Source organism: Schistocerca gregaria, chromosome X (assembly GCF_023897955.1).
Source record: "Schistocerca gregaria isolate iqSchGreg1 chromosome X, iqSchGreg1.2, whole genome shotgun sequence".
Classification (NCBI taxonomy): Eukaryota; Metazoa; Arthropoda; class Insecta; order Orthoptera; family Acrididae; genus Schistocerca; species Schistocerca gregaria.
Window position 1 is genome coordinate 428,685,385 of NC_064931.1, and position 25,626 is coordinate 428,711,010.

Below are 25,626 nucleotides of genomic sequence, written 5' to 3' on the forward strand. Positions count from 1 at the left end.
CACTGCAGGTGCTGGTGAAATCTAACACTGAGTATTAAAACTTAATTTGATGAAGAAAAGTATTTGTGGCTGTGAGTTTCTCTAGCTAACGATAGAAGAATGTGTGTTTTTCATCTATTACCATCAAGAGGGGACAAGAACATGAAAGAACGACTGTTTTTCTTTGTTGAAGTTCCAATCTTTCAGCTTACAATATAGTTGTATTACTCCTTGAAGATACAATTTGTACTTTGTTGTGTTGCATTTTAATTCTTGGTTGCACAGTAAGGAAGAGAATGACAGTTAAATTAAAACCAAAGCTCTAATTTGAAATATGTTTCTTATTACACAAAAAGACATACACTCTCACAGTACTTACTTTCTCACATTTAAAAACCATCATATTTCACGAAAACTTAGGATCGCAACTACAATAAAACTGACAGTTCCACACTGACATGGTATCGAAAATATTCATTTTGCAAGTACATAGTGCAATCTTTTTTCCTTTGTAACTGTTCATTGGTACTACATTAAATTTGACACAAAATAGACAGCACTAACTTTGATACATACACAGGATTAGTTAAATATAGGAAGGAATGCTACCAAGTACAAAGCATTAATTTTAGCTAACAAGGGCCCATTCCAACCTGTCTGTCCTCTGAAAAATGGATCGCACAACCTCTTGACTCACAAACATGGTTTGTTTACTATGATAATTACTATCCCATCACCCACTTACCACCACCATGCCCCATCTCTTTCAGTATCAGTTTCAAAACACTCATCCAATAATTGCTCAATTCTGAAGAGACTAATCAGTAGGGAGATTAGTCCTTTCAAGACAGCCATAAGAGTGCTTTGATAGTAATACAAAGAGGTGATATACTCTTTCAGCATAGATAGTTCCACTGTATTTTACAATAAACATTTTACATTCATCTCTGGCTCACCCAACAAATACAGACTATATACAACATCTAAAATTATTTCTTTATTCAGTTAACAAAATTTTCAACACTTTTCCATCTTAAATTCACTTATCAAGCTTTATCTTTCATGTTCAAATAGTTGTTACTATTTAACAAAGCTTATATGCTACATAATACTTATATTTGAGTTAGGAACACGTCTAACTGCATTTTTTGTGATATTTCAATGAGACTTAACATAACACGAAAGACAGTAATGTGAACACAACTGGCTTCAATATTTGGATGCTTTGAATTGAATGTAATGAAGTTTCAAACAAAGTTTCTGAGACATTAATACTTTGACACCTATTTCTGCTCTAAAGTAGTAAGACAACGTAAAAACAGAAATTCTGTACAGCACACCAATAAAAATATATGCTTGAGATTGTTTTTCCAACAACCAATTTTGCTTTATTACTCTGTAGAAAAGTTAGGATCGGAAAAGATATTAAGGCACAATTTACTCTTGTCAGTTTACAAATTGGTGTAATGTACTGCACATTAGTTTTTCCACTACTATGAAGAAAATAGGAGTTTACATCTATGTATAGCTGTTCAAATATCACATTTTGTATGACTATAATGGGTCGCCATTTAAAGCTCAAGAAGTGGTCATTTGTAAAGTAATGTGAAAATCTGAAGGAAGAAATAAAGGAAAACAATCTCATTAACAGGAACTTAGAAAGTTAGAAACATTGACACAAAACACAGCACAAACTCAATCATGGCACATACTACAAAAAAGTGACTTCACATCACAAATTATACTAAATTTGTTTACACTGCCAGTGCCATTTTAAAGACACTACTCAGAAATAACTTAAGTATATGGCAACATAATGAACACACAAATAGTGTTTTAATAACTGAGATACAGTAAAAAATAGTTTCTTCCTTGTCCCATGTATTGGTGACAATTAGGAGTCTCTACACTCATCTCTCAAAAATTGTGCAATTCATCCTTCACACTCTAACCATTATGGAATACTGCATGATAATGTCAGAGCATACAAACTTATACTTTTTTAATTTCTACACTGAAAATATAGCCTGCAGCCCTAGCTATCTCAGTACTTTGAACAAGAACTGTTAATAAGGTATCTCTCAATTGTTTCATAAAATACAACATTTCACAAAGTCATAAATATCCAGATACATACACTGTTTACTGTAAGAAGTAATCTTTCAAATTTAACTGTGCGCCAAAAATTGTGCCACCTCTTTCATATAATTACAACATATTCAGCTTCTTAATTTTTCACCACTCCATTACATTTAATCCAGTTTTGCCCCACAGTCACAACGCACACATTTTATACAGTCACACTTCAGTCGTAGGCAACTCTGTACGAAGTCCCAATTTCATTTTGTGGAAACTACACCCTGTAGGAATACCGTAAAAACAAAACCGTGCATTTATGGAAATATTCACTATATACATATATTCTCCACATGACGGGTGTAATACATATGTAAATCACAGTAGCATAATGTCCACGATTTACGAGCATAATTTGAGCTACAGTGAAGTACATATACATATATAATTTTCCACTTAAAGCTGTACCTCCATCTAAACTATGAGTGAATAATTTACACTGCACCAATTTCCTCAGTTCCTTATATTTACTCTAACACATCCCAGCACACAAACTATAGAACTAGCACTCACATAGAAAGCACACCAAAACTATTATTCAGAAGTAGTCTTTCACTATACAACATTCACAGTCTATCACCTAGCAAATCACAGAGAGCATAGCCCTAAACAACAACAATAATAATAATAATAAAAATAGCAATAATAATGATTATGATGATGATAATAAGAATAGTTATGACAATAATAATATTAAATAACCAACAGTAGCATCAGCAGCAGCAGCAGCCACAAAATTAAACATTGTGCTGCAAACTAATTTGAACATCTGAACTGCTCCATATTGAAAGATATGCCTCTATTTTGCAACTAACATCAAATCCATTGGTTAAGTACACCAGAAAGACATTACCTGCAACAAAAATTATTTCATTTACATTATAAAGTGCATTAAAACTTTATGAAGGTGACAAATGATTTTTGATCACTGCTGTGTCCCCCACTGTAATGGACATGCCCTCAAAATATTTGTGAATTTGTTTGTTGGCATGAACTGTGTATTTCAAAACCACCACAATTACTGCAAATAAATATTAGCTGTTTTATGTTGAAATGAAAGTGGCATGTGTGTTTTTTTAAATATGAATTTTGACATGCTTCATGGTCATACTCACTTTCTCTCCAATCCAAGTTGCTACATGGAAGGAAGTATCTACTTCTCACATGACTTCACATACAGATCATAATTATATTGCACAATTATCAGTTCAAGAGTGTATTCATTTGATGAAACAAAGTAATTTTTCACAATAGTGGTTTTTTCTTTTTTAAATATGCCTGGCAAAGCCAACATATCTGGGGGCAAGGAAACTCAGCCCTCTAGGCAGGATCTGGTCAGGGTGTGTGGGATGAACTTTGCACACACTTCTTTTCTTCAAAACATTGAGGAAAATATCTAACTTGTGCTTTAGAGAAGCTGCCGCATTGCAGATTGTGACAATGTTGACATCCTGTAATCGCACATTCACTGCTTATTGTTGCTCACTCATAACTAATTGTTAAATGCTCATCAGTTGTTTAGAGCTGTTAGTTGAAGCTACCACTTAAATTGCTATGCTGATGCTTATACACCAAAAATAAAATCAGTTCCTGGACTTTACGGATAGACCGTGTATACTACGTATACTGCAAGCCATCTCATTGCGGACAGCATCCCAAATAAAGAAGTATTGGTTTCAGATACATATAAAAAGAAAGAATATTAGTATTGGAAAAGAAGAAAATGTTTCTTTATCTGCTGGATGAAGAGCAGTCAGCTACTTAGGTTCATTTACCATGTGACAACTTGAGTAGATGACATTCCTTCTGAATTATTGAAAAATTATTACATCTGTGACCATCACCACTACCACCAGTTGTAGTCTAATACTTACAATGATTTGTTAAGAGTGATGGACAAGTGCAGGAAGTACACCCTTCACATTTTTACCTTTGCGGCAGTTCTTTCTACAACTCTACACGAGTTCAAGCATCTCAGTTGCATACATGTGCCGACATATTTTGCATTTGAGAGTTCTGTAACCATCCTAAGACCACTGAAGTATGGGAGCCATCTTTCACATGTTTCTCTTTCGCCTCCTCTTCACAGAAATTGTGACACACAAGTGGGAGAGGAGTGGAAGGAATATATGCTTTGGCAACTAGTACCTTTATGTCAATGTCTGTGTGAACTACATCTAAGGGGGTTAGTTTTTTTTGTAAGATAGCATTCACTCTACTTTCTTAGTCCTTAGTTAACCTCTGCCAGCATCCTTCCTCTTTTGTGATGAGGGAAATAAATCTGCACCAGAGGGAGACACACTGCATTCCTGTCTTCCTTTTCTTGGCTTTCTCTAGCTGCCTGAATCGTTTGAAACATCAGTAATTTTCTGACACATGAACCCCTAGATGTGCATTTGCATGTGCTGATGTTAGTATCAGCATTATTTTTCTTGTTAAGGCATTAGTCCCCACAGTTGGTTGTCTGTGTGCTGATTTAAATGATGCACTGTAGCTAGATGACTGCATCATCTTAGAGATAACCTTTCCTTCAGACTTTGGTATTCTTTGAGTTTGTTCCCTCAAGTTAACTCCAGGATTCCAGCTGGAGCTAGAAAAGCCCTAACTTCACAGTTAATGCCCCTTGGCATGAATGAGCATATTGTTTCTGGTTCATTCGTGGCACGGACATACCTTTTGCATGTTTTTATCTCCTACTGTAGTATGTTAAAATCGTTAACTTTTATAGTTCCACACAGTAATCGAGTTAGAAGGCATTTCTTCCAGTCAAATGAACCAGGCTTATGATATTTATTTAAAAATGGTTTATTGAATGTTAACATAAATTCATCTGTTTTTATTCGCATTTTATCCACTTTTTTTTTTACTATACTGCATACTTCCATCAGGCCTTCTGGTTTCCAATCTTATTGTAATTCTGCTGCATTTATGTCCATTATGCCTTGGCAGTTGACAACACCTACATTTTATGTGTGTGTGGTTTGCAGCTCCAGTCTGAGTGGGTACTCTCCAAGTTTCTTTATTTTAATTAAATCTGTTACTTGGACTGTTGCTTCTTCAAGGAGGAGAAATATCTCTGTTTGTTGCTTAAAATATTAAATGCAGCAGTTGAAGCATTTAAACCTTTGCTTATAAATAATTGGAACAGTTATAACTGATAATCTTTTACATTTTTCCTATGAACACTATTTTTTATATTTTCTTTTATTTCCATGACAAGCTTGATTGGGATGACTACTTGCCCAAGTTCTCTAGTTCATTCTGAAGTATTTACTGTTGAACATTCCACGAAGAGTTCATTTAGTTCAGAATTTGATAACTGCATTTGTACAAACAATCGGGGATCCGCAATCCAGTCGTGCACAGTTCCACTTATCTGTCAGGAGGTCTTAAGCAATGATTATGTAGGTCATTTTCAAAAGGTTACCCACTGATACTAGTTTCATCTGAACTGCCATCTATCCCATTGGCATACAGCATAATTTAATTTTCCATGGTTTGTTACAAAGATACATGTCTTCCTGATTCTGAGATATAACTCCCATGTTATTTATTATGAAGGTTTGTACCTTCCTCACTATCAAGTATGTGAAGCCAAGGTCCTCAGTCCTTTTACCACCCAATATTCCTCCTTTGTAGACAATGGTGGTTACTGAAACACACTGAGATTGTGATAATGGCCAACTGACCAGCCCTAGCTGGGAACTCCAGAAGTGTGATGCTCCTGTACCCAGCCATCACTTACTAGACCTTTGAAGATCATATATAAGACTATCAGAGGAAAGCAGTACTACATATACTTTCCATATCTGCCAATTATTACTCACAAAATAGTTAGAGGCCTCTTGGTGAGGACCACACAAGCATGGAAGGGTTAATTCCTTTGCACCACCAATGGTGTTACATGAAGACAGAAGAAAATTCAGATTTGGCAAGTCACCACTGACATTTTAATGTAAGTCATAGGGAAGAACTAAATGAAATGTAAGAAAAGTGCACTTGTGTACTTTAAGCTCATAATTACCTGTCTCAGGATAATGTACATGTGTCCAAGTGTTACACAGCACAACCTTTTCTAACACCATATAGTACCTTCAGTTCAGGAAAAATAACTTTCTTGATGAGAGCATTGGTTTTTGCTGCGAACATTGCCCTCTGTGGATCTTTCTTCAACACTTTTATTCCAGGCTTATGCACCAAAAAAGCATTGTCCAGAATTTGAAACTCATAATCCAAGACACAGAGAGCATATCCCTGAAATGGAAGATACCGTAATTATTACATTCACTTGGAGCAATTGGAAATTACTAAACACCCTGAATTTAGTCGAAGTTGTTTGAGAATGCAGAAAAAGAAAGGACACAAACAAAAAAAATGCTTCTTATCTAATTCACTTCACAGTGGCACTATATTAACCAATTTTTTTCCACAGGAAAAATATACTGGCATGAATGTTCCTCGTTGTGACAGAAGTGTTAAGGCTTCTGTGACACACTGTGTGTTATGAAGCTCTGCATTTTCTTTTGCAGTGAATTAGAAATTCAATTATCTTTACACTTTTCATTATGTTACCAAGAAGTGCACAATTTCCATGTAATTATTTCCCTTGTTTCTGTTCCTTTTCTGTGACATAGAAGAAATATCTATTTTGTCATTCTTACCATGCTGCTTTACTCAACTCTGTTGTATGCACTTCTCTTTATTTGTGAAAACAGCTACCTCTATGTTTTGTAGTTTACAGGAATAGTGATATCATCCAATACAACCAATTTTATGATTATACTGAAACATTTTGTAGAAACAGTAAGAGACAAAGTGGGTCAATGCTTCTTCACACAGCAGGGCACAAATTTTTGGTGTTTATGTGCAAAACACTTACACTAACCCAACTTAGTCATGCTGCTAGCAATGTAATGGAACCAGTGTGACCAATGAGGAGACATTAACTGTGTAGAATGGAAAGCTAAAAATGTTAGTGATTGATAAAAACTGTTACAGGAGCAGAACTGCATGTTTGTTAATCAGACTGTACTATTACATTATATCGTGAAATGAAATTGAAAGAAACTTAAGATAAAACTGAGGCAGAGTGTTGGGAGTGTTTGGCATATGTTGGGATGCGGCAGAGACTACTGGTTTTCAGTAGCTGTTGTGCAAAAACTTATAAATAGGACTTCACTGTGGTTCTAATGTCTAAATATGTTTTATTAATTTTATTGATTACAGGTAGTAGCTCCGATATTTCCAAGTGTGAAACAATCTCACACCATGACACATTGAATATCAAATCAATGAAACTCATGAAACAGAAGTAGAGATGTCTTTAAATAAAAGGTTAGCTTTACCTCCACCAGTTATTTAGTAGGCATCACCCCACTGGAGTTACTATGTCATTGTCTACCCCAAACTTGTGGACTGATGCACACTAAGTGTCTTGGGGAGCCTAGAGTGTAATGTGGACTTCGAGCCCACATATAAGTTCATATTTTTCAGACACACACAGCATTAACACTGATGAATGGAGTAGAAGTGACAAAATTAGATAACATCAAACCAAAAATAAAAATATATATTCATTAGAAAATATGTTCAACTCACCTGTGGCATTTTATCACTCTTTCCTTCCCAGCTAAGGCGCTCATCATACAGTGGATCCTGATGGGTACCAATGAAAATTGGTTCCCAATGTACATGGTAGCCTATGCGTTTCCCAATATGAAAGACATGAAGCCCTTTTGTGATGTTGGCAGCTAGCCATTCTTTGGATTTTGGCACATTATGACATCCTGGACACAGTTTCTTATGGAATGGAATTGCTGTCCCATTCTTCAACATCTTTACCTGAAATAATTTTAACAACTCTGAAATATTTGCATAACAAAATAAAGCAAAATTTAGTCTCAGTTGTCTTCCAACAAGAAATTTAGTATCTCAAAATTCTATTTTTTTTTAAAAAAAGAAAGAGTGAAGAAACAGTCAAAGGAAAAACTTAATGCAGACAGTAGATTTTAGAAAGTGCTGAAGATATTTCAAGTTAAGGAAAAATATTTGTTTTATTTAAAGTAGCAAATCTAATTAGATCAAATATATGAAACAATAGCTGAGAAAAGGAGTTATCTATTTTAAATACATACAAACAAATTATATTATCAAGTTGACTGAAAATCATAATAAGAGCTAATTTAATTTATGAAAACTGTACAAAGCCTTTTGAGGTTAAATTCCTGATTTTCATGTGTACATCATCTATAGCACTAATGTATGTGTGTGTGTGTGTGTGTGTGTGTGTGTGTGGTGTGTGTTGTGTGTGTGTTGTGTGTGTGTGTTGTGTGTGTGTGTTGTGTGTGTGTGTTGTGTGTGTGTGTTGTGTGTGTGTGGTGTGTGTGTGTGGTGTGTGTGTGTGGTGTGTGTGTGTGGTGTGTGTGTGTGGTGTGTGTGTGTGGTGTGTGTGTGTGGTGTGTGTGTGTGGTGTGTGTGTGTGGTGTGTGTGTGTGGTGTGTGTGTGTGGTGTGTGTGTGTGGTGTGTGTGTGTGGTGTGTGTGTGTGGTGTGTGTGTGTGGTGTGTGTGTGTGGTGTGTGTGTGTGGTGTGTGTGTGTGGTGTGTGTGTGTGGTGTGTGTGTGTGGTGTGTGTGTGGTGTGTGTGTGTGGTGTGTGTGTGGTGTGTGTGTGTGGTGTGTGTGTGTGGTGTGTGTGTGTGGTGTGTGTGTGTGGTGTGTGTGTGTGGTGTGTGTGTGTGGTGTGTGTGTGTGGTGTGTGTGTGTGGTGTGTGTGTGTGGTGTGTGTGTGTGGTGTGTGTGTGTGGTGTGTGTGTGTGGTGTGTGTGTGTGGTGTGTGTGTGTGGTGTGTGTGTGTGGTGTGTGTGTGTGGTGTGTGTGTGTGGTGTGTGTGTGTGGTGTGTGTGTGTGGTGTGTGTGTGTGGTGTGTGTGTGTGGTGTGTGTGTGTGGTGTGTGTGGTGTGTGTGTGTGTGGTGTGGTGTGTGGTGTGTGGTGTGTGGTGTATGTGTGTGTGGTGTGTGTGTGGTGTGTGTGTGTGTGGTGTGTGTGTGGTGTGTGTGTGTGTGGTGTGTGTGTGGTGTGTGTGTGGTGTGTGTGTGGTGTGTGTGTGGTGTGTGTGTGTGGTGTGTGTGGTGGGGGGGGGGGGGGGGGGGGTGCAGCGCATTTAATCAAGCAATCCGAGTGTTTGTAGAATATACTGTAAAATGGAATGAGCCAGTTTGAAGGGTACTAGGCGTAAGTAATTGATCTCTAAATGCTGGTTGTTTGCTGACCATTTACAAAATGGGCCACAGGGTACTACCACAGAAAGGCTAAATGTGTCACAGGTGAATGCATAGAACATTATAGAACTGACCAAAAACTTTTTATGCTTGCGGTCTAAAAGTTTCGCTATATCGTTGTCATTTTGGATAATCAGGTAAACAATCATTTTGGCAGCAGCATAGTGTACTTATCCAACAGTGTACATGGTGTTTCGGATTTGAAAAATTTAACACTAACTCCAGAATAATCAATTTTCTCTGTATGATGCACCCTACCATTTGCAGATAAGATTTTGAATCAACTGTACAAGAATACTATGACAAATTACTGTATTTCATTTGTCAGACTGATACTTTTACTGCCTTTAAACAGCAATGTATTTTTTATATTTCATTGCAATTATCATGCTTACTACACTTTTGGTATTCATTTCATTTAACAACTGTAGCTACCTCTGTAATACTTACATTAACATTATATAGCCTATATGCCACAGGACTTTGAATTTAATACAAAATATTTTTCATTTTGTTCACATACTTAACAAGAATGAAATTCAATCAAAGGAATTATTACACACAGATACAAACATACAACAACCAAAGCAGTCATTACAAAAATTTCTACTGTGTACATATTGCCGTGATGGAAATTATCTTTTCTTGAACAAAAAACTGTCTAAAGGAAAATTCAGCAGGTTTATAACATATTTTAGAAGATTCCAAAGATGGAGAGTAACTCCAGTTTAGATCATAAACTGAAGGGACAAGATACTCTAAATATTAAAAGCCACAGAAATTACTTGGCTGGCATCATTCTAAGTGACCAAATCTGATCCATTTTCTGTCCACTACTGGATTCTGCCGAAATACAATATTATGGACTAATTTACCATTCTGAAATGAATTTTTTGTTTGCTTATTGGAAATTCTCTTATTGTGCCAATACGCATACTATGAACATTAGTATTAATATCTTCTTTCACAATTGTCTTCACTTTTATGCGTACTAGAATGCTGCACTGATGTGTGTGACTGTCCAGTTATTGTCCCCTCCCCCCCCCCCCCCACTCCATGCCAATGAGCCATGGACCTCATGAGGAGGTGGGGGGTCAGCTTGTGTGCCTGCAAGATATAGGTGAAACGAGGGTGGGGGCTATATTTGGAAATGCCAGACTAACCCGTGGTTCCTGATGAGTGGCAGCAGCCTTTTTGGTAGTTGCAGGGGAAACAGTGTGGATGATTGACTAGTCTGTCCTTATAACATCAACCAATATTACCTTTCAGTGCTGGTACTACAAATGGCTCAAGGCAAAGGGGGAAACAACAGCTATTATTTTTCCCAGAGGGTATGCAACTCTACTGTGTGGCATAATGATGATGCCATCCTCTTTGGTAAAATATTCTGGGGCAGGGACTCTTCAGGAGAAGATAGGTATCAGGAAAACCAGAACTGGCATTCTATGGATTGAGGTGTGGAATGTTGGAGCCCTTAATGGATCGGTAGGTTAGAGAATTTAATGGATAGGTTGAAGTTAGATGTAATGGGAATTAGTGAAACACCCTGCAGGAAGAATGGGACTTCTTGTCATATCAGTATACAGTAACCCAAGAGTATGTCTGATATTGAACAACAAAACAGGGATGTGGGTGAACAGGGATGTAAAGCCAGTACTGTAGCCAAAATGGACACATGGCTGACACCCACCACAGAAGTACAATTGTATGTGCCTACTAGCTCCACAGATGATGATATTTATACAATGTATGGGGAGATAAAAGAAATTAGTCAGATAGTTATGCGAGATTAAAATTCAATTGCGATGGGGAACCAGAATTTGATAGCAGGAAAATGAAGAGTAGGAAAAATGATTTTCAAATATGGACTGGGGGAAAGGAGTGAAAGAGGAAGCCACAAGGTAGAATTTTGCACAAAACAATTTTGTCATTGCTACCACTTGGTTTAACAATCATGAAGAAAATTGTGTAGGTGAAAGAGACCTGTAACACACAAAGGTTTCAAATTGATAATATAATCTGAAGACAGATTTCAGTACAAGATTTTAAGCTGCAAGGTATTTTCACTGGCAGATGTGGATTCTGACCATCATTTACTGAGTGAGAACTGTAAATTGGAATGAAATTGGGAGAAGAATGGAAATTAAGGACATAGGTCCTAGATAAAATGAAGGAGATATAGGTTGTCGAGATGTTTGACTGTAATGGAACAAGGAGTACAAAAATGGATAGCTTTGAGTAATGAAATAGGGATGGCAGTGAAGGATCATACATGTAAAAAGGCAAGGACTATTATAAACCCCTAGATAACACAGGAGATATTGAACTTAATTGATTAAAAAAGAAAATATAAAAATGCAACAAGTAAAGCAGATGAAACACAACACAGATGTCTACAAACTGAGATTGACACGAAGTGCAAAATGACAAAGCAGGAATGGATAGAGGTAAACTGCAAGACTGTAGAAGCATGCACAACTAAAGGAAAGATATATGTGACCTGTAAGATATTAAAGAGGCCTGTGGAAGAAAGGGGAGCATTGTATGAAAATCAATGACACAGACTGCAAGCCAGTACTAAGTAAAGGAGGGAAGAACTGAAAGGTGGAAGGAATGTGTAGTGGATCTATATAAGCAAAACAAACTTTGAACATAGAAGAAGAGATGCGAGATTTGACACTGCTAGAACAATTTCACAATGTACTGGAACTCTTCAATGGAGAAGGACCTTGGAATAGACAAAATTTCCCTAGAATAATTTAGATTCTTGGGAGCACAAGCCATGACAACACTATTCCACCTCGTGTACGAGATATTTGAGACAGGAAAAATATCCCCAGACTTTAAGAAGAACACTGTAATTTCAATTACAAGGAGGGAAGGTGCAAGTAATAGAAGACTATCCAGTTTAATGTGTTATAGTTGCAAAATAATGACCTGAATTAATTTCAGAAGAGTGGAAAAGCTGGCAGAAGCTAATGTTGGGAAGATCACTTTGGATTTTGGAGAAATGTAGGAAGACACGAGGCAATACAGACCCTATGACTTATTGTAGACCATAAGCCAACCTTCGTTTACAGCTATTTTAGATTCAGAAAAAGCTTCTGATAATGTAGAAATTCTGAAGGTAGCAAGGATTAAAAAATAGAGGTTATTTACAAGTTATACAGAACTCATGCTACAGTTTTAAGAGTTTAAGGACACGAAAAGGAAGTAATAGTTCTGAAGGGAGTAAGACAGGGTTGAAGCATAATCTTCATGCTATTCAATCTGTATATTTAAGAAGCAATTAAGGAAATGAAACAATAATATCTAAAGAGAATTTAAGTTACGGGAAAGGAAATAAAAACCTTGTGGTTAAAGGTGCTTTAACTCTGTCAGAGATGACAAAGAATGTGGATGAACAGTTTAACAGAATGCATGATGTCTCAAATCAGACTATAAGGTGGACAACTATGAAAGTAGAACAAAGGTAATAGAGTGTAATCAAATTAAATCAAATGATTCTGAGGGAGTTTGATTATAGGTTTGAGACAAAGGAGGAGGAGGCGGCGAGTTTTGCTATTTTGGCAGTAAAATGAATGAATGCTGAAGTAAACAGGAATGCATTTCTGCAAAAACAGGAATTTAACATCTAATACAAATGTAAGTGTTAGCACGTCTTTTTGGAGGTGCATGTCTGGAGTGTAGCCTTGAACAAAATGAAATGTTAACGATAAGCAGTTAATGCAAGATGAGAATAGAAGCTTTTGAAATTTGGTTCTATACGAGAATACTGGAGGTCAGATGAATAGATCGATTAACAAATGTGGGTGATACTGAATGAAATTGTGAAGGAAGGAAACAAATTTATGGCAAAACTTGACTAAAAGACATGTCCAGCTGATAGGACACGTCCTGAGGCCTGAAGAAATTAGCAATTTGGTGCAAGGGACAGAAATGTGAGAGGGGGGAGCAATGCTTGACTACAATAAGCAGGTCCATTTGGATGTAGGTTGCAGTAATTGTGGCGACACAAAGGGGCTTTCACAAGATAAATTAGCATGAAGAGCAGCATGAAAGTAGTTCTCAAACTGACGACAAGTTATTGCTCAAGAAAATAGGGGAACTAACTAAAACCTAGGACATAAGGAAATACAAACTCTGTAGAACATATGACTCTTTACAATAGTACCACTGTTCAGACAAATGAACAGACAAATAAATCTTACCAACTGCTCCTTATTTTCGGGAAGCGTTGCACCCTTCTCCAGTTCGAAGATGGAGAGTGGAAATACTTTCGGATTTGGTCGTAGTAGAGGTTTATCCTGCCGACGGATCATCTCTAGGAAATCTGGAATGACACCAGGACTAGGGTAGAGTTCGATATCCGACGGCAGTACGTAATGGGTAGTGGCAGACTCGCGTGCGGCGTTCCTGCCCACGTTGACAGGATACAAGATGCGGCTGCGCGTCTTGTACAGCGACGCCGCAGACACGTTGACCCAGGGTGCGGGCTTGTTGCAGTCTGACAGTCCCTTGGCAGAGGCGTCGGCGGAGCGCGGCAGCTCCTTGGGAATGTGCCGCGAGCTGAAGAACACGTGGAATGTCACGTATTCCGCCACGAGAGGCGACAGGCAGTCGCGCGCCCAACGGATCGCTTCCAGCGTTGGCTTGAAGTCCGTGCCCGGCGCGTGCACAGATAGTGACACAGGTCCCCGCCACCTCTCTAGCAGTGGCTTCAGGTTATCAAGGAAGGTGTAATCGGCGTGTGTTGTGTACGTTATTGACTCCCAACAGTGGAACGTCCGATCGGCGCGCACGTAATTGTACAGCACCCAGAAGTCGCCTCGCTGTGCCATGCGCGGCTCGCTGGTGCGATCGTAGCACTTTATCACTTCGCTCAGCGTCTTCTCGCGCTCGGTGACGGGCTCGGGGTTCGACGCAGGTGGGTCCACTGTTGCGCCGCTATTCGGTTTCCTCGTGGCATTCGATGGACCTGCGCCACTGGATGCCATCTGCAAAAAGTAATTTTCTGTCAGAGATATGATTCAACAACAGTGCCAAACGCTACGCACACGAAAATCCATACCCATAAAAAGTGCAATAAAAATAGTAGTATTTCTTCTTTATCAATTCACAGATGGAACGAAGAACAATGAGGGTTTATACCGTTCTGGGTGAGCTATTAGCCTCATTTTTATCTTCACGGTATCTAGTGCATGATGAAGAAATGTACGTGTGGAAGAAAGACATGAACATGCCAAAAAAATATTGCGGAATCATGATATTCAACCTACAAGCTCAAACATTTGAAGAGGGATGCAAAACTATTGGGAAATGGTAGGGGGCCGTTAAGGAAATGATTTTCAACTTCGGTGTAACGGAGAATGAAGAATGTGTATGGAGCAGCATGCCTGTCGAAAACCACCGTTGTGGAAAACTACAGACCGGATTATATGCATCATAAAAGCCTTAAAATATGCATGAAAAATGATTAAAAATGCATGAAAGTGCTGAAATATCCGTCATCAAATAATAAAAAACCGTGGTAGTTACTGCGTACATTATATCTCAAAGTCGAACCTGTGCATACCAGTTAACGAGGAAGAGCGCCGGCTACGCGCAAAATCTGTGCATTTAGAACGCTGATATTTTCTGAATACTTTCTTTTATAAGTTAGGAAAGGGGCCTTTCTGGGGTTATTTTTTAAAAATTTGCAAAATTGGGCGCAGTGTTTCAAGAATTGTTCCTTCTTTGCTACTGTTGTCAGTAACAAGCGGATGTGATGCTAGTGAGTCGCTGCGAAAGAATCTATGTATAGGGCCAGCTTCGAGATATATCGCACGAAGAGGGTCATGCTCAAAAACTCCTTAATGTTTTATTTAAAAAACATTACAATCATGAATTTCTTTGAGCAGCATTAACTTTTAATTAATACTATTGGACCAAAGCATCATTTACAATTTATTTTACTTTTTTCTGCTATTGTAAGCATAAACGGACAAGTATTGTTCCGAATGTTCGGTAGGAAAATTGTGTCTTTGATCACACTAAACTTTTTAAGAGCAGAAAAGGACTGTTCTACATCTGCTGAGGTAACTGGACACTATCTGAATGTGGGTGCTATGTTGTCACTTATTGTTTCTGGTTAAAGCTCACGCATCCCATTAAGAAAACTATCAATTTGGCACAAGGGTTCGAAGCCTTGGTTATTGTTTAAAACGTTTTTCAAACCTTTAAGTTTTCTTGGGCCTCCGGGAATGAAGAGTTTAGTAGAATAATTTTATTTATGTACTGAATAGATTTATTCAACGCCATACCTTACGCTTTTTAATACTTGCAGGTATATGGGAAAAACGAGTGCTGATCACAGCAGTGTTTTTTTAAATACCGTAATCATTGAAAGCTTCCTTGCACTGGCCAACTGCCAAAGCCTCTGCACTATTTAAGTCTTTTACTGCCCCTGGTCCCGAAATGTTCATTGTAAAAAACACAGCTTCGACCCACGTACCCCAACGAGCTACCACTGGTTCGGGAGGTAAGGTCACATCTGATAGTTTTTCTTTGTAGGTCTTTATGCGAGTTGGAGCCTTTACAAACACTTTCGTTGTGGATGAAATCAGTTTATTTACATTCACAAACGTGGAACGTACTACTTAGGCAAGGCGATCTACTATATAAGCAAAGCACGTCACATGAATCAAATTGGGATAAAATACTCTGAGGGCTTTTCATGCTTTGGTCATACAGGGAGCGGCATCTGAAATAAACACGAACAGAGTTTCATCTATAGAAGACTCTGGAAATATTTTTCTAATACCCTCATTCACAAATCTGCCGACCGTAGGATGATTTACTTTTTCAAGTTCTTTGCAGGCCGCTAAATAGAAAGGAGGCGGCTCTTGTTTTAAAGCACCGACAATCAAATTTGCAATGTAACGGCCACAAGTGTGTGTAGTTTCGTCAACTGAAATCCAGATAATGCTGTTCCTGAGTTCATTGCGTATTTCTTCCAGAACATTACGTAATTTGTCGGTATGTAATTTTTAAGCAATGTTGATTTATCTGGTATATTTTGATTTAAGTAATATTTGCTCAGGAAGTCTTTGAGGAGAAAGTTTGTAAGTTTGTGAAGACGAATATTGCTTGCAATGAATGCTTCACATACATCCTCGTTAAACCGACTTTTTTTTGGTTACGTTTGGACAAATCCGTGCTACTGCAACTCGCTGTTGTCAGAAGTTGTCGTGGTCCTGTCTTCTGCATTCCTGCGATATGGTCTATTCGAAACTTTTTTGCATGAAATGCGCCATCTCTCATGAATAGGAAACAACGGTGGTAGTAAACCGTACGTACCTTTGGTGTAAACTCCGAATATACAATAGAAGCGGTGATTTCCCATTTGAAAATACGAAGTTGATCCCGCCCACGCGGGAGGGTGGTTACGAAGTGGGCAGTTGCATTGAAGGCGGATGTCCCCTTCACTAATATTAACTTTTCACCCAAAATATGGTTTTCGTATGATGCGTCGTTCAGATGTATTTAGCTGTCTCAAGTTAAAGAAATACCCCGTATGTAGCCAAAAATACATACGAACATATGATGATTCGTTCGAATCATTATAATTAATCACCCAAACGAGCCATGGAATATTAACCTAACTAATTACGTAACTCATCTGGAAGGTGTTCATGAACTCAGATACGTCAGTTTCGTGGGTATACTTATTGTTTGCATGTCCTTGTTTAATCTGAACTGAAGATCAACTGCTCTTTCATGACGTTTAAAGGTTATTTTAACATTATGCTTCTGATGAGTAGCTAACGACTTAGTAGGCTAATAATTTTGCACTTGCAGCTTAATAAAAACGCACGAAAGAGACATTATTTCAAATTCCAAAGTGGTTGAAATGAGAGATGTCTACAACAAAGACAGAAAATCAGTAGTAAACGAGATTAGCGTTGAACATCTTGAGCACATTACCTCGTATAAGCATTTAGCAATAACACGAAGAAACAATATGATATGAAAAGGAATACGTTAAAATCAGTATTAAACGCAGATTTGTTGCACGGTCTCTGGGAAAATTAAAGTATGGCTCCTAAGGAGTCCTTACCAAGTAGGCGTGACGAGGACGTGGGAGGAAGTCAGAAACGTACTTCTAGGATCGTAATAGAAATTCTCGGGGAGTTTACATGGGAATCCTTGGGAGAAAAACGACGCGTTTCTGTTCGGTAAATTTAAAGAACAAGACTGCGCATCTATTAACCTACCACCGTTGTGGTATCTCGGGTGGGGATCACGGGACAGAGATAAGGAGATGTACAGAGGCGTATGTTACTTTTCCCACGTAAAACGGGCGAATGAAAAAGGAAATAAAATCGATAACATTGATACGATTCTCCTCTGCCATGGACTGTGTAGTGGCTTGAACAGTGCATATGCATTTGTAGCTTCTGCCAATGTTCCCACAATACCAATGTTCCCACAATAAAATGATTACGAAATGCGTCAAAAGCATTGTTTGTATTGCACATACGCTGTGTCAACCCCTCATGGACGTGGGGATTCCAACACACTGCTTCATTTCGACGACGCAGCTTCTTTTCACATGCCAGCTTCTAACGTCATTGTTTAGCGTCAGCCGAGCCGTTAAGTCATGACAACTTTTCTCCAGTTTAGTTTTATATGTTAAATGTTAATTTAAGCTGAAGGCCCGTTTTCTGAATGGTTCAGCGCGTCGTAATATAAATGATTGTCTCCCACAAAGTACTTGTTTTATATGCATGTAAATCAGGTTTATAAAATGTTCATTCAACTGGGCTGACAGGACGATGGAAGTGCTGAACGTACCAGACTGCTAAAATAAAACCTGAGTGGAATGTTCCGTATTTTACGCCATGGCATTTTATTTGCGTAGATCGAATCTGGAATCTGATTTAGTCAACAGAATCCACTTGGGTAGAAATGGATGGTTCTTAAGTGATGTCTTTATATATATATATATATATAATGATTCAAAAACTAGGTATCTGAATACAGATATTTTTGTATTCTGCTTTGACTGAGATAGCTGAACTTTCAAAAAGACCCTTTTTATGAGAAAAAGTGTAATAAAACAAACGAAACTGTCTGCCTTAGTGGATTAGCTCGAGTGAAGTACCCCTACGAAATGTGTGAATAAAAGCTAGTTCTGACTTGTAATAAAGGTCACCTACCTAAGAAATGATTTCTTTAAAGGCAACCAGAAACGAAAAATAGTCACTTGACGATTGATAGAGTGAATCTAAGTAAAATGATTGGTGTAAAGAAACGGTTATTTGAACGTAGTGCCACGTTAAGCCAAAATTTTGTTACATCAAAACCAACTTCTAGTCAGTGAAGTCTTAGACTGAATATAGTCGGAAGCAATATACCCCACATGTACGGTAAGTATGATCCCGTCTGTGTATTGTCTTGTTTAGGTTACTCCAGGCAAACAGTTGTTACTGATCTGCCGGCATAACCCTTATTCACGAAATGGTGACACATACCGGGTGATCAAAAAGTCAGTATAAATTTGAAAACTGGATAAATCATGGAATAATGTAGATAGAGGAGTAGAAATTGACACACATGCTTGGAATGACATGGGGTTTTATTAGAAGCAAAAAATACAAAAGTTCAAAAAATTTCCGACAGATGGCGCTTCATCTGATCAGAATAGCAATAATTAGCGTAACAAAATAAGTCAAAGCAAAGATGATGTTCTATACAGGAAATGCTCAATATGTCCACCATTATTCCTCAACAATAGCTGTAGTCTAGGAATAATGTTGTGAACAGCACTGTAAAGCATATCCGGAGTTATGGTGAGGCATTGGCGTCGGATGTTGTCCTTCTGCATCCCTTGAGATGTCGGTCGATCACTATACACTTGCGACTTCAGGTAACCTCAAAGCCAATAATCGCACCGACTGAGGTCTGGGGACCTGGGACGTCAAGTATGACGAAAGTGGCGGCTGAGCACACGATCACTACCAAACGACGCGCGCAAGAGATCTTTCACGCGTCTAGCAATATGGGGTGGTTCTAATAAAACCCCATGTCATTCCAAGCATGTGTGTCAATTTTTACCCCTCTACGCACCTTATTCCGTGGTTTATTAAGCTTTCAAATTTATACTGACTTTTTGATCACCCAGTACTAGGTGTGCCGTTTCATTCGACATGTACAGCCTCCATACGTGGATAGCCTCACTGTTGTTAACTTAATCTGACTGGAATTCCAGCGAACGCTTGGGATCGGGACTGCCACTTTCGCGCTGCGCTAATAGACAGCTCGTTATGTCCACAATTCTTGCTGCGCACGTAATTACGTTGGATCGTCTCTCGCAGCTAAACACAATATTCAGACAAGACAGAAAACACTGAACGACTATAGACGAACTTCCATATTCACAGGCTATGTACATTATTATGTTCTGCAGAAATGATCAGCATTTGTCACTTCTGTTCAGCATGTGTCCAGTTGGCTAGTAGGCGTAGGGTCCACCATGCGACCATCATTATCAAACAGAAAAGAAATTTGATTCGTCCGAAAACACTATCTGATGCTATTCCTGTCCGGTGACGTCGTCCCATACACTATTGCCGTCAATGATGTTTCTGGGATGTATGCCGCAGGTTTGGTCCAAGCTCCGTAGCATTCCGGGCCGCCAGCGACAGTCAGCTGTCTAGGGTCTTACCCTATAGGGTACTTTATGTACTGATCCATTGATCTGTGCGGAACACTTTGTGACACACCTCACAACAGCATCGGCGTCCTCTTCCTATACTGCTACTTTTTCCAGTAGAAATGCAAAGCTGAACCAACCCCCTCTGTTTCATGCCCCACCAAGCCGTATCCTGTAATGAACCCTTCACTGAATGGAAATTCTTTCAGGCTCTTAGATATTGACATGACACTGCCGCAGTCCCGGTTTCCATCCACAACCAGAGGATGCAACACTTGGGCGTTATCCAGAGGCAATATCTCCTCAGGAACTTAAATTTTGTACACAGGTGCCTCTATCACGATGACGAAACAGCACCGTTATCCACGTCCTTCAGCCTGGGAAGAACCTGTGTGTCTCAACAGCTATTGCCCGATTAATCTGATGAACGTACTACGTAAATTGTTAGAGTGTATGGTTAGCTTCCAATTATGTTGGGTACTCCAAACTCTGGGCCTTTTGTCCTCGTATAAGTGTGGCTTTCAGGGAGGACGACCTACAACTGACCATTTACTCAGACTGGAAACAGCAATCTGACAGGCTTTTATTAACTGCCCGCGCCTTGTCGCGGTCTTCTTCGATCTACATAAGGCAAACGACATTGCTTAGCGCCATCACATTTTAGTTGCCCTCCATGACTGATGCTGCCATGGCCCCTTTCCGATTGTTATCGGCAAATTTTTATCCCACCGGCTCTTCTGAATTTGAGTTGGCAGTTCACTCAGCCTTCTTTGGGTTCAACAGAACTGTATCCCACAGGGTTCTGTTTTAAGTGCCACACACTTCATCGACTTCGGTTGGCTTGTAACATATGTTGAGTGCCTGGTTATCCTGACGTTGTATGCCGACGATTTTTGTATCTGGTGCAGCTGCCACTCGGTAGCATATGCTGAACCCCAGCTCAGGGCGCCATCCAATGAGCCTCTGCATGCGCCCTCTCACATGGCTTCCAGTTCTCTCTCCCCAAAACGCAGGTGTGCATTTTTGCTGTCGACCCACAGTACACTCCGATACAGAGCTTTATTTAGGCGACCAGCGCCTTTATTTTGTAGCGAAGTCCCGTTTCTTGGGCCTTACTTTTGTTGAAATGTTTATGTGGCTGGCCCGTATTAGCCACCTGAAGACTACCAGCATGGGGAAGCATAGTGCTGTCCGCATCCTGGCCCCACAGATCTTGGGATACCGACCATGCTACTCTTGTTGATCTTTATCGTGCTCTGGTTAGATTATGTTTGTCAGGTTTATGGCTCTGTGGCTCCTTCCATTGTGGAACTACTTGACCCTGTTCATCATTATGGGGTGCATCTGGCTATTGGTGCCGTTTGCACTAGTCCTATCGACAGTCTCCTCGCAAAGTTGCGTTCCCCCTCTACAAATACGGCGGAGCCAACTCCAGGTTTTTTTACGCAGTCGCCATTTGACGACTTCCTGACCATCCCGTGTATCCTCTCCTCTTTGCAGATGAGGGACATGTCCCTCCCGATGCCTACCCTCGGGTGTGATTGCCAGTTGGAGTGCGTCTCACGTCCCTCTGTCGGGATCTCCACTCACTGGAATGTGCACCTTGTACTTCCTCCTGCATCCCTGCTTGGACGGTGTCTGGACAAATGACTAGGACCGATCTATTGCAGGTTCCTAAAGTCTCTGTCGTCACTGTGATATTGTGGCAACTTGTATGTTCCATCCATGAAGAATTGTAGGGTGCTGTGATACTTTGCACTGACGGTTCTAAAACAATAGATTGGGCAGGATGAGCTTTTACGTCACCTTGTGGCATGGGACGCCACTTGCTGCCGGGATCATGTAGTGTGTTCACAGCAGAGCTGTTAGCCATTAACAGGGCCATTCATTTTGTTGCTCAGGCATCCCTCAACAGTGTTCTAATATGAACCCATTCAACGAGTAGCTTACAGGCTATGGACTGATGCTACTCTCGTCACTCTTTGGTCTCTCCTACCCATCACCTTCTCTATGCCCTTGGCTGTGCCGCCTGCTCTGTTGTCTTTCTGTAGGTCCCAAGTCATATGCGTGTCCCAGGGAATGAACTGGCTGACTGTTTGGTTAGAGAAGCAGATACCTAACTCCATTCCCGTTCATGATTCCAAGTGCAGATATGCAGACACATATCAAATCTCTCTTTTCCCAGAAGTGGAATGACGGCTGGTGCACTACTGTTGTCACTGATAACCTCCGCACAATCAAAGAGTATTGCAATTTGGCGCTCTTCCTTCCGCTCCTCTCGGAGAGAGTCCACTGTCTTATACGTCTACGCATCAGTCATACTAGGCTCACAATTGTTTTCTCTTGTGTAACTAGCCACCTCCACAATGTGGCTGTCGGCCCATCAAGGATGGTGGAACTAGTCCTCGGTTTCCTACTTCAAAATGATTTTTATTTTCAATTATAAGGTTTTACTTTGCTCTTTGTGCAAGGGCAGCAGCAGGGTATTTGTGGTTCGGGCTTCTAGGTTTGAGGCCGATGACCACTCTCCCGTGTAAAGCCCGCTCTTTTATCTCTTTTTTCAGTTTTTAGGTTTCGCCTACCCTTTTTTGCCTCCCACTGAGTGTGTCGTTTTCTCGCTTTGACTGGATCCGCCCACTTTTAGGGGACCCTCTATCTTACGCAAGTAACTTCCGAATCGCGGGACTGATGACCTCGCCGCTAAGTCTATAACCTCATCAATAAACCAGTCAAAAGTATCGGCTTTGAGCGACTGTAGGACGATATAATGTGACTTACACAATTTCTGGTGGTGTGATGAATGACAGCTTTCCCTATATGTAGAAAAACCTAAGTTAATGCAGACCAGTAGGAAAAACACCCACAATGTTCGAATACAGCATCAGTAGTATGTTGCTTCACACTGTCACGGCGACTAAATACCTGTGCGTAACATGTCAAAAACGATATGAAATGGAACAAGTACGTAAGGGTGGTAGTGTGAAAGTCCGATCGGCGTCGGTTCATGGGGCGATTTTTAGGAAAGTTTGGTATTCTTTGCACGGCACCTCGAATAGAAATGCTGCGACCTATTCTTGAGTATTGCTCGAGTGTCAGCGATCCCCACCAGGTCGGATTAAGGACGAGTTAGTCGCAATTTACAAGTGAGCCGCTAGAGTTGTTGCCGGTGTATTCGATCATCATGTCAGTATTATGGAGGTAATGCTTTTAGTCAAATGGGAATCCCTGGATGAAAGACGTAGCTCTTTTCGCGGGGCACTATAGAGAAAATTTGTAGAGCCGGCATTTGAAGCTGACTGCTGAACAATTCTGTTTATTGCCAACGTACATTTTGCCCAAGGACCGCAAAGATATCAGAACTGAGGCATACAGACAGTAGTCTTTCCATCGCTCTGTTTGAGAGTTGATCAGGAAAGGACATTGATATAAGGTACGCTCCGCTACGGTGGCTTGCGAAGTATGTATGTGGATATAGATGTACTTACAAGAAACTGCTTGAGCACGACGTCTCATGTTCAATCTTTAGCAGGGCTCATTTAAAAGTGTTAAGTTAATAATTGTGACAGGAGAAATATAAGCCGCTAATAACTCAGCATGTCAGTCAGTAGGGCGACGAAAATGAGTGTACGGTAGGAGCAGGGATCAACCGTCTGCGGGATGTATGTATTACACTTCACGAAATTAACATGGTCAGCATTCAATAAATACTCTAAAGAAGCCAATAACTTCGACCATGAACACCGACTGAAAAAGGTGCGCGACACTTAACACAAAGGTTAGCACCATAAAGATCATAGCTGTAGCGTGTATTTCATTAAACCCGGACCACCGGCATTTGAGACTTCAATGGTTTCAAACGAGAGCTCGTTGGAGAGCAGGATGGAGGTCTCCTGTTTTCTCTAATGAAAGCTGATTCTGCCTCTGTTAAAGTGATGGCACTGTGTTGGTTAGGAGGCGACCAGCTGAAGACCTGCACCCATTCTGTTTGCGGACAGACTGGACCTACACGTGGGATTTACTATCAACGGTGCGATTTTGAATGACAGCAGGAGCACTCATGTTATTTCACGCACCCTGACTGCAGATTTGTAAATCAGCTTGGTGATTTGACCTGCTATGCTGTCATTCATGAACAACATTCCAGGGGGTGTTTTCCAACAGACTAAAGCTCGCCCACACACTGTGTGGTAACCAAACATGCAGTAGAGAAGGTCGATATATTCCTTTGGCCCGCTCGATCGCCACATCTGTCTTCAATTGAGCTTATATGGGACACCATCGGACGACAACTCCAACTTCACCCAATCAGCGTTAACCGCCCCTTTACTGACCGACCTAGTGTAACAGGCATGGAACTCCATCCCACGAACTTACATTTGTCACCTGTACAACACAATGCATGCACGTTTGAATGCTTGCATCCAATATTGTGGGGGTTACACCTGTTATTAATGAACAAGCATTCATATTTGCAATGGGTTATATCGGACTTACATTAACTCGGGATCTTGCAATGTTAATAACTGAAATATGTTAGCTGGAGAGATGTACTCCAGAAATTTCATTACTCCGCATTAACTATTTTTTGGTGTTAACATTTTATTTCCGTCTGTCTAGATACGCAAGGTCATGTTACTCTGTACAATTCGGAACTGTCTAGCGGCAGAGGGCTGCAAATATGTAGACATCACCAATAAAGATGGATAATGTTAATAAGGTTTGTTTTATTTAAAAAGGCTTTACGAGTTTAAAGATAAAAAAACTGGGAGGCATTACTTTCCAGCACGCGCTCGTAGAAACTGATATTCTTCGATGTTTTCAGGTGTAACTTCTTCAGAAAGAATGTAATAACACGACAAATGAAAGTAAGGTATCGTCAACTAAACTTTGAATTACAAGAAGAAATGAACTGTTTGAAAAAATTCCTTACAGGAAAATACCTGCAACTTCAAAAATTTGTAGTCGTCTATGACATGGTAGTTTCTAAAGCACTGTGGTAGATGTAAAGCCACGTAACACTCCGTGCATTCCTACGTAGTTTAGCTTCGTACTTCGTGTTCTATGCAAAATTTGAACAGCCTTGGTTGGTTTCTTGTAGGTGCCGGAATGATACGTCGTCGTGGTAAATGGGTCCAATACTGCGCTGGTAGTTGAAGCGGTGTTCCACCTAGTGAAAGTTTTCCACTCTTTTTGTAGTCCGATAATGGGACATTATTTTTAAAATTCTCTTCGCTGTGTTTATTCGGTAATCGGCTAGGATTCCTTCCTTTGAAGAAGTATTGTTTCATGCATAAGGTACGTATTGACCAGAGCCACATCACAGACCATAAAAAAAGGTTTTTGCGACCGTCGACAATTTTGCTCATTATTGGGGAAACAGGCCAATATCTGATCTTGACGATCAATTTCACCCATTCCTTATTATATTCGAGGATGCATTTGGATTTAAGTTTTTTCTTAACGGTTTGTGTGTTCAACCATCTCTGCGCTTTAGAGTTTCGTTGATGTCACACACACGACGCTTCTTTCAGTATCAG

The 25,626-nt window shown here is 39.8% G+C and overlaps 1 protein-coding gene across 3 annotated transcripts in view; it reads right to left on the reverse strand.

Annotated features, from left to right (window-relative positions):
* Positions 1–300: 300 nt before the first annotated feature.
* LOC126297442 (beta-1,4-glucuronyltransferase 1) overlaps positions 301–25,626 on the reverse strand; it is a 114,133-nt gene continuing 88,807 nt past the window's right edge. For all 3 annotated transcript variants that reach the window (XM_049988289.1, XM_049988290.1, XM_049988291.1), the window contains exons 3-6: positions 13,605–14,390; positions 7,714–7,956; positions 6,140–6,369; positions 301–2,968 (exon numbers count right to left, since the gene is read on the reverse strand). In XM_049988289.1, coding sequence (XP_049844246.1) covers positions 6,172–6,369; positions 7,714–7,956; positions 13,605–14,390 — 1,227 coding nt within the window. In that variant the 3' untranslated portion in view covers positions 301–2,968; positions 6,140–6,171. The remainder of the gene's footprint in view (positions 2,969–6,139; positions 6,370–7,713; positions 7,957–13,604; positions 14,391–25,626) is intronic.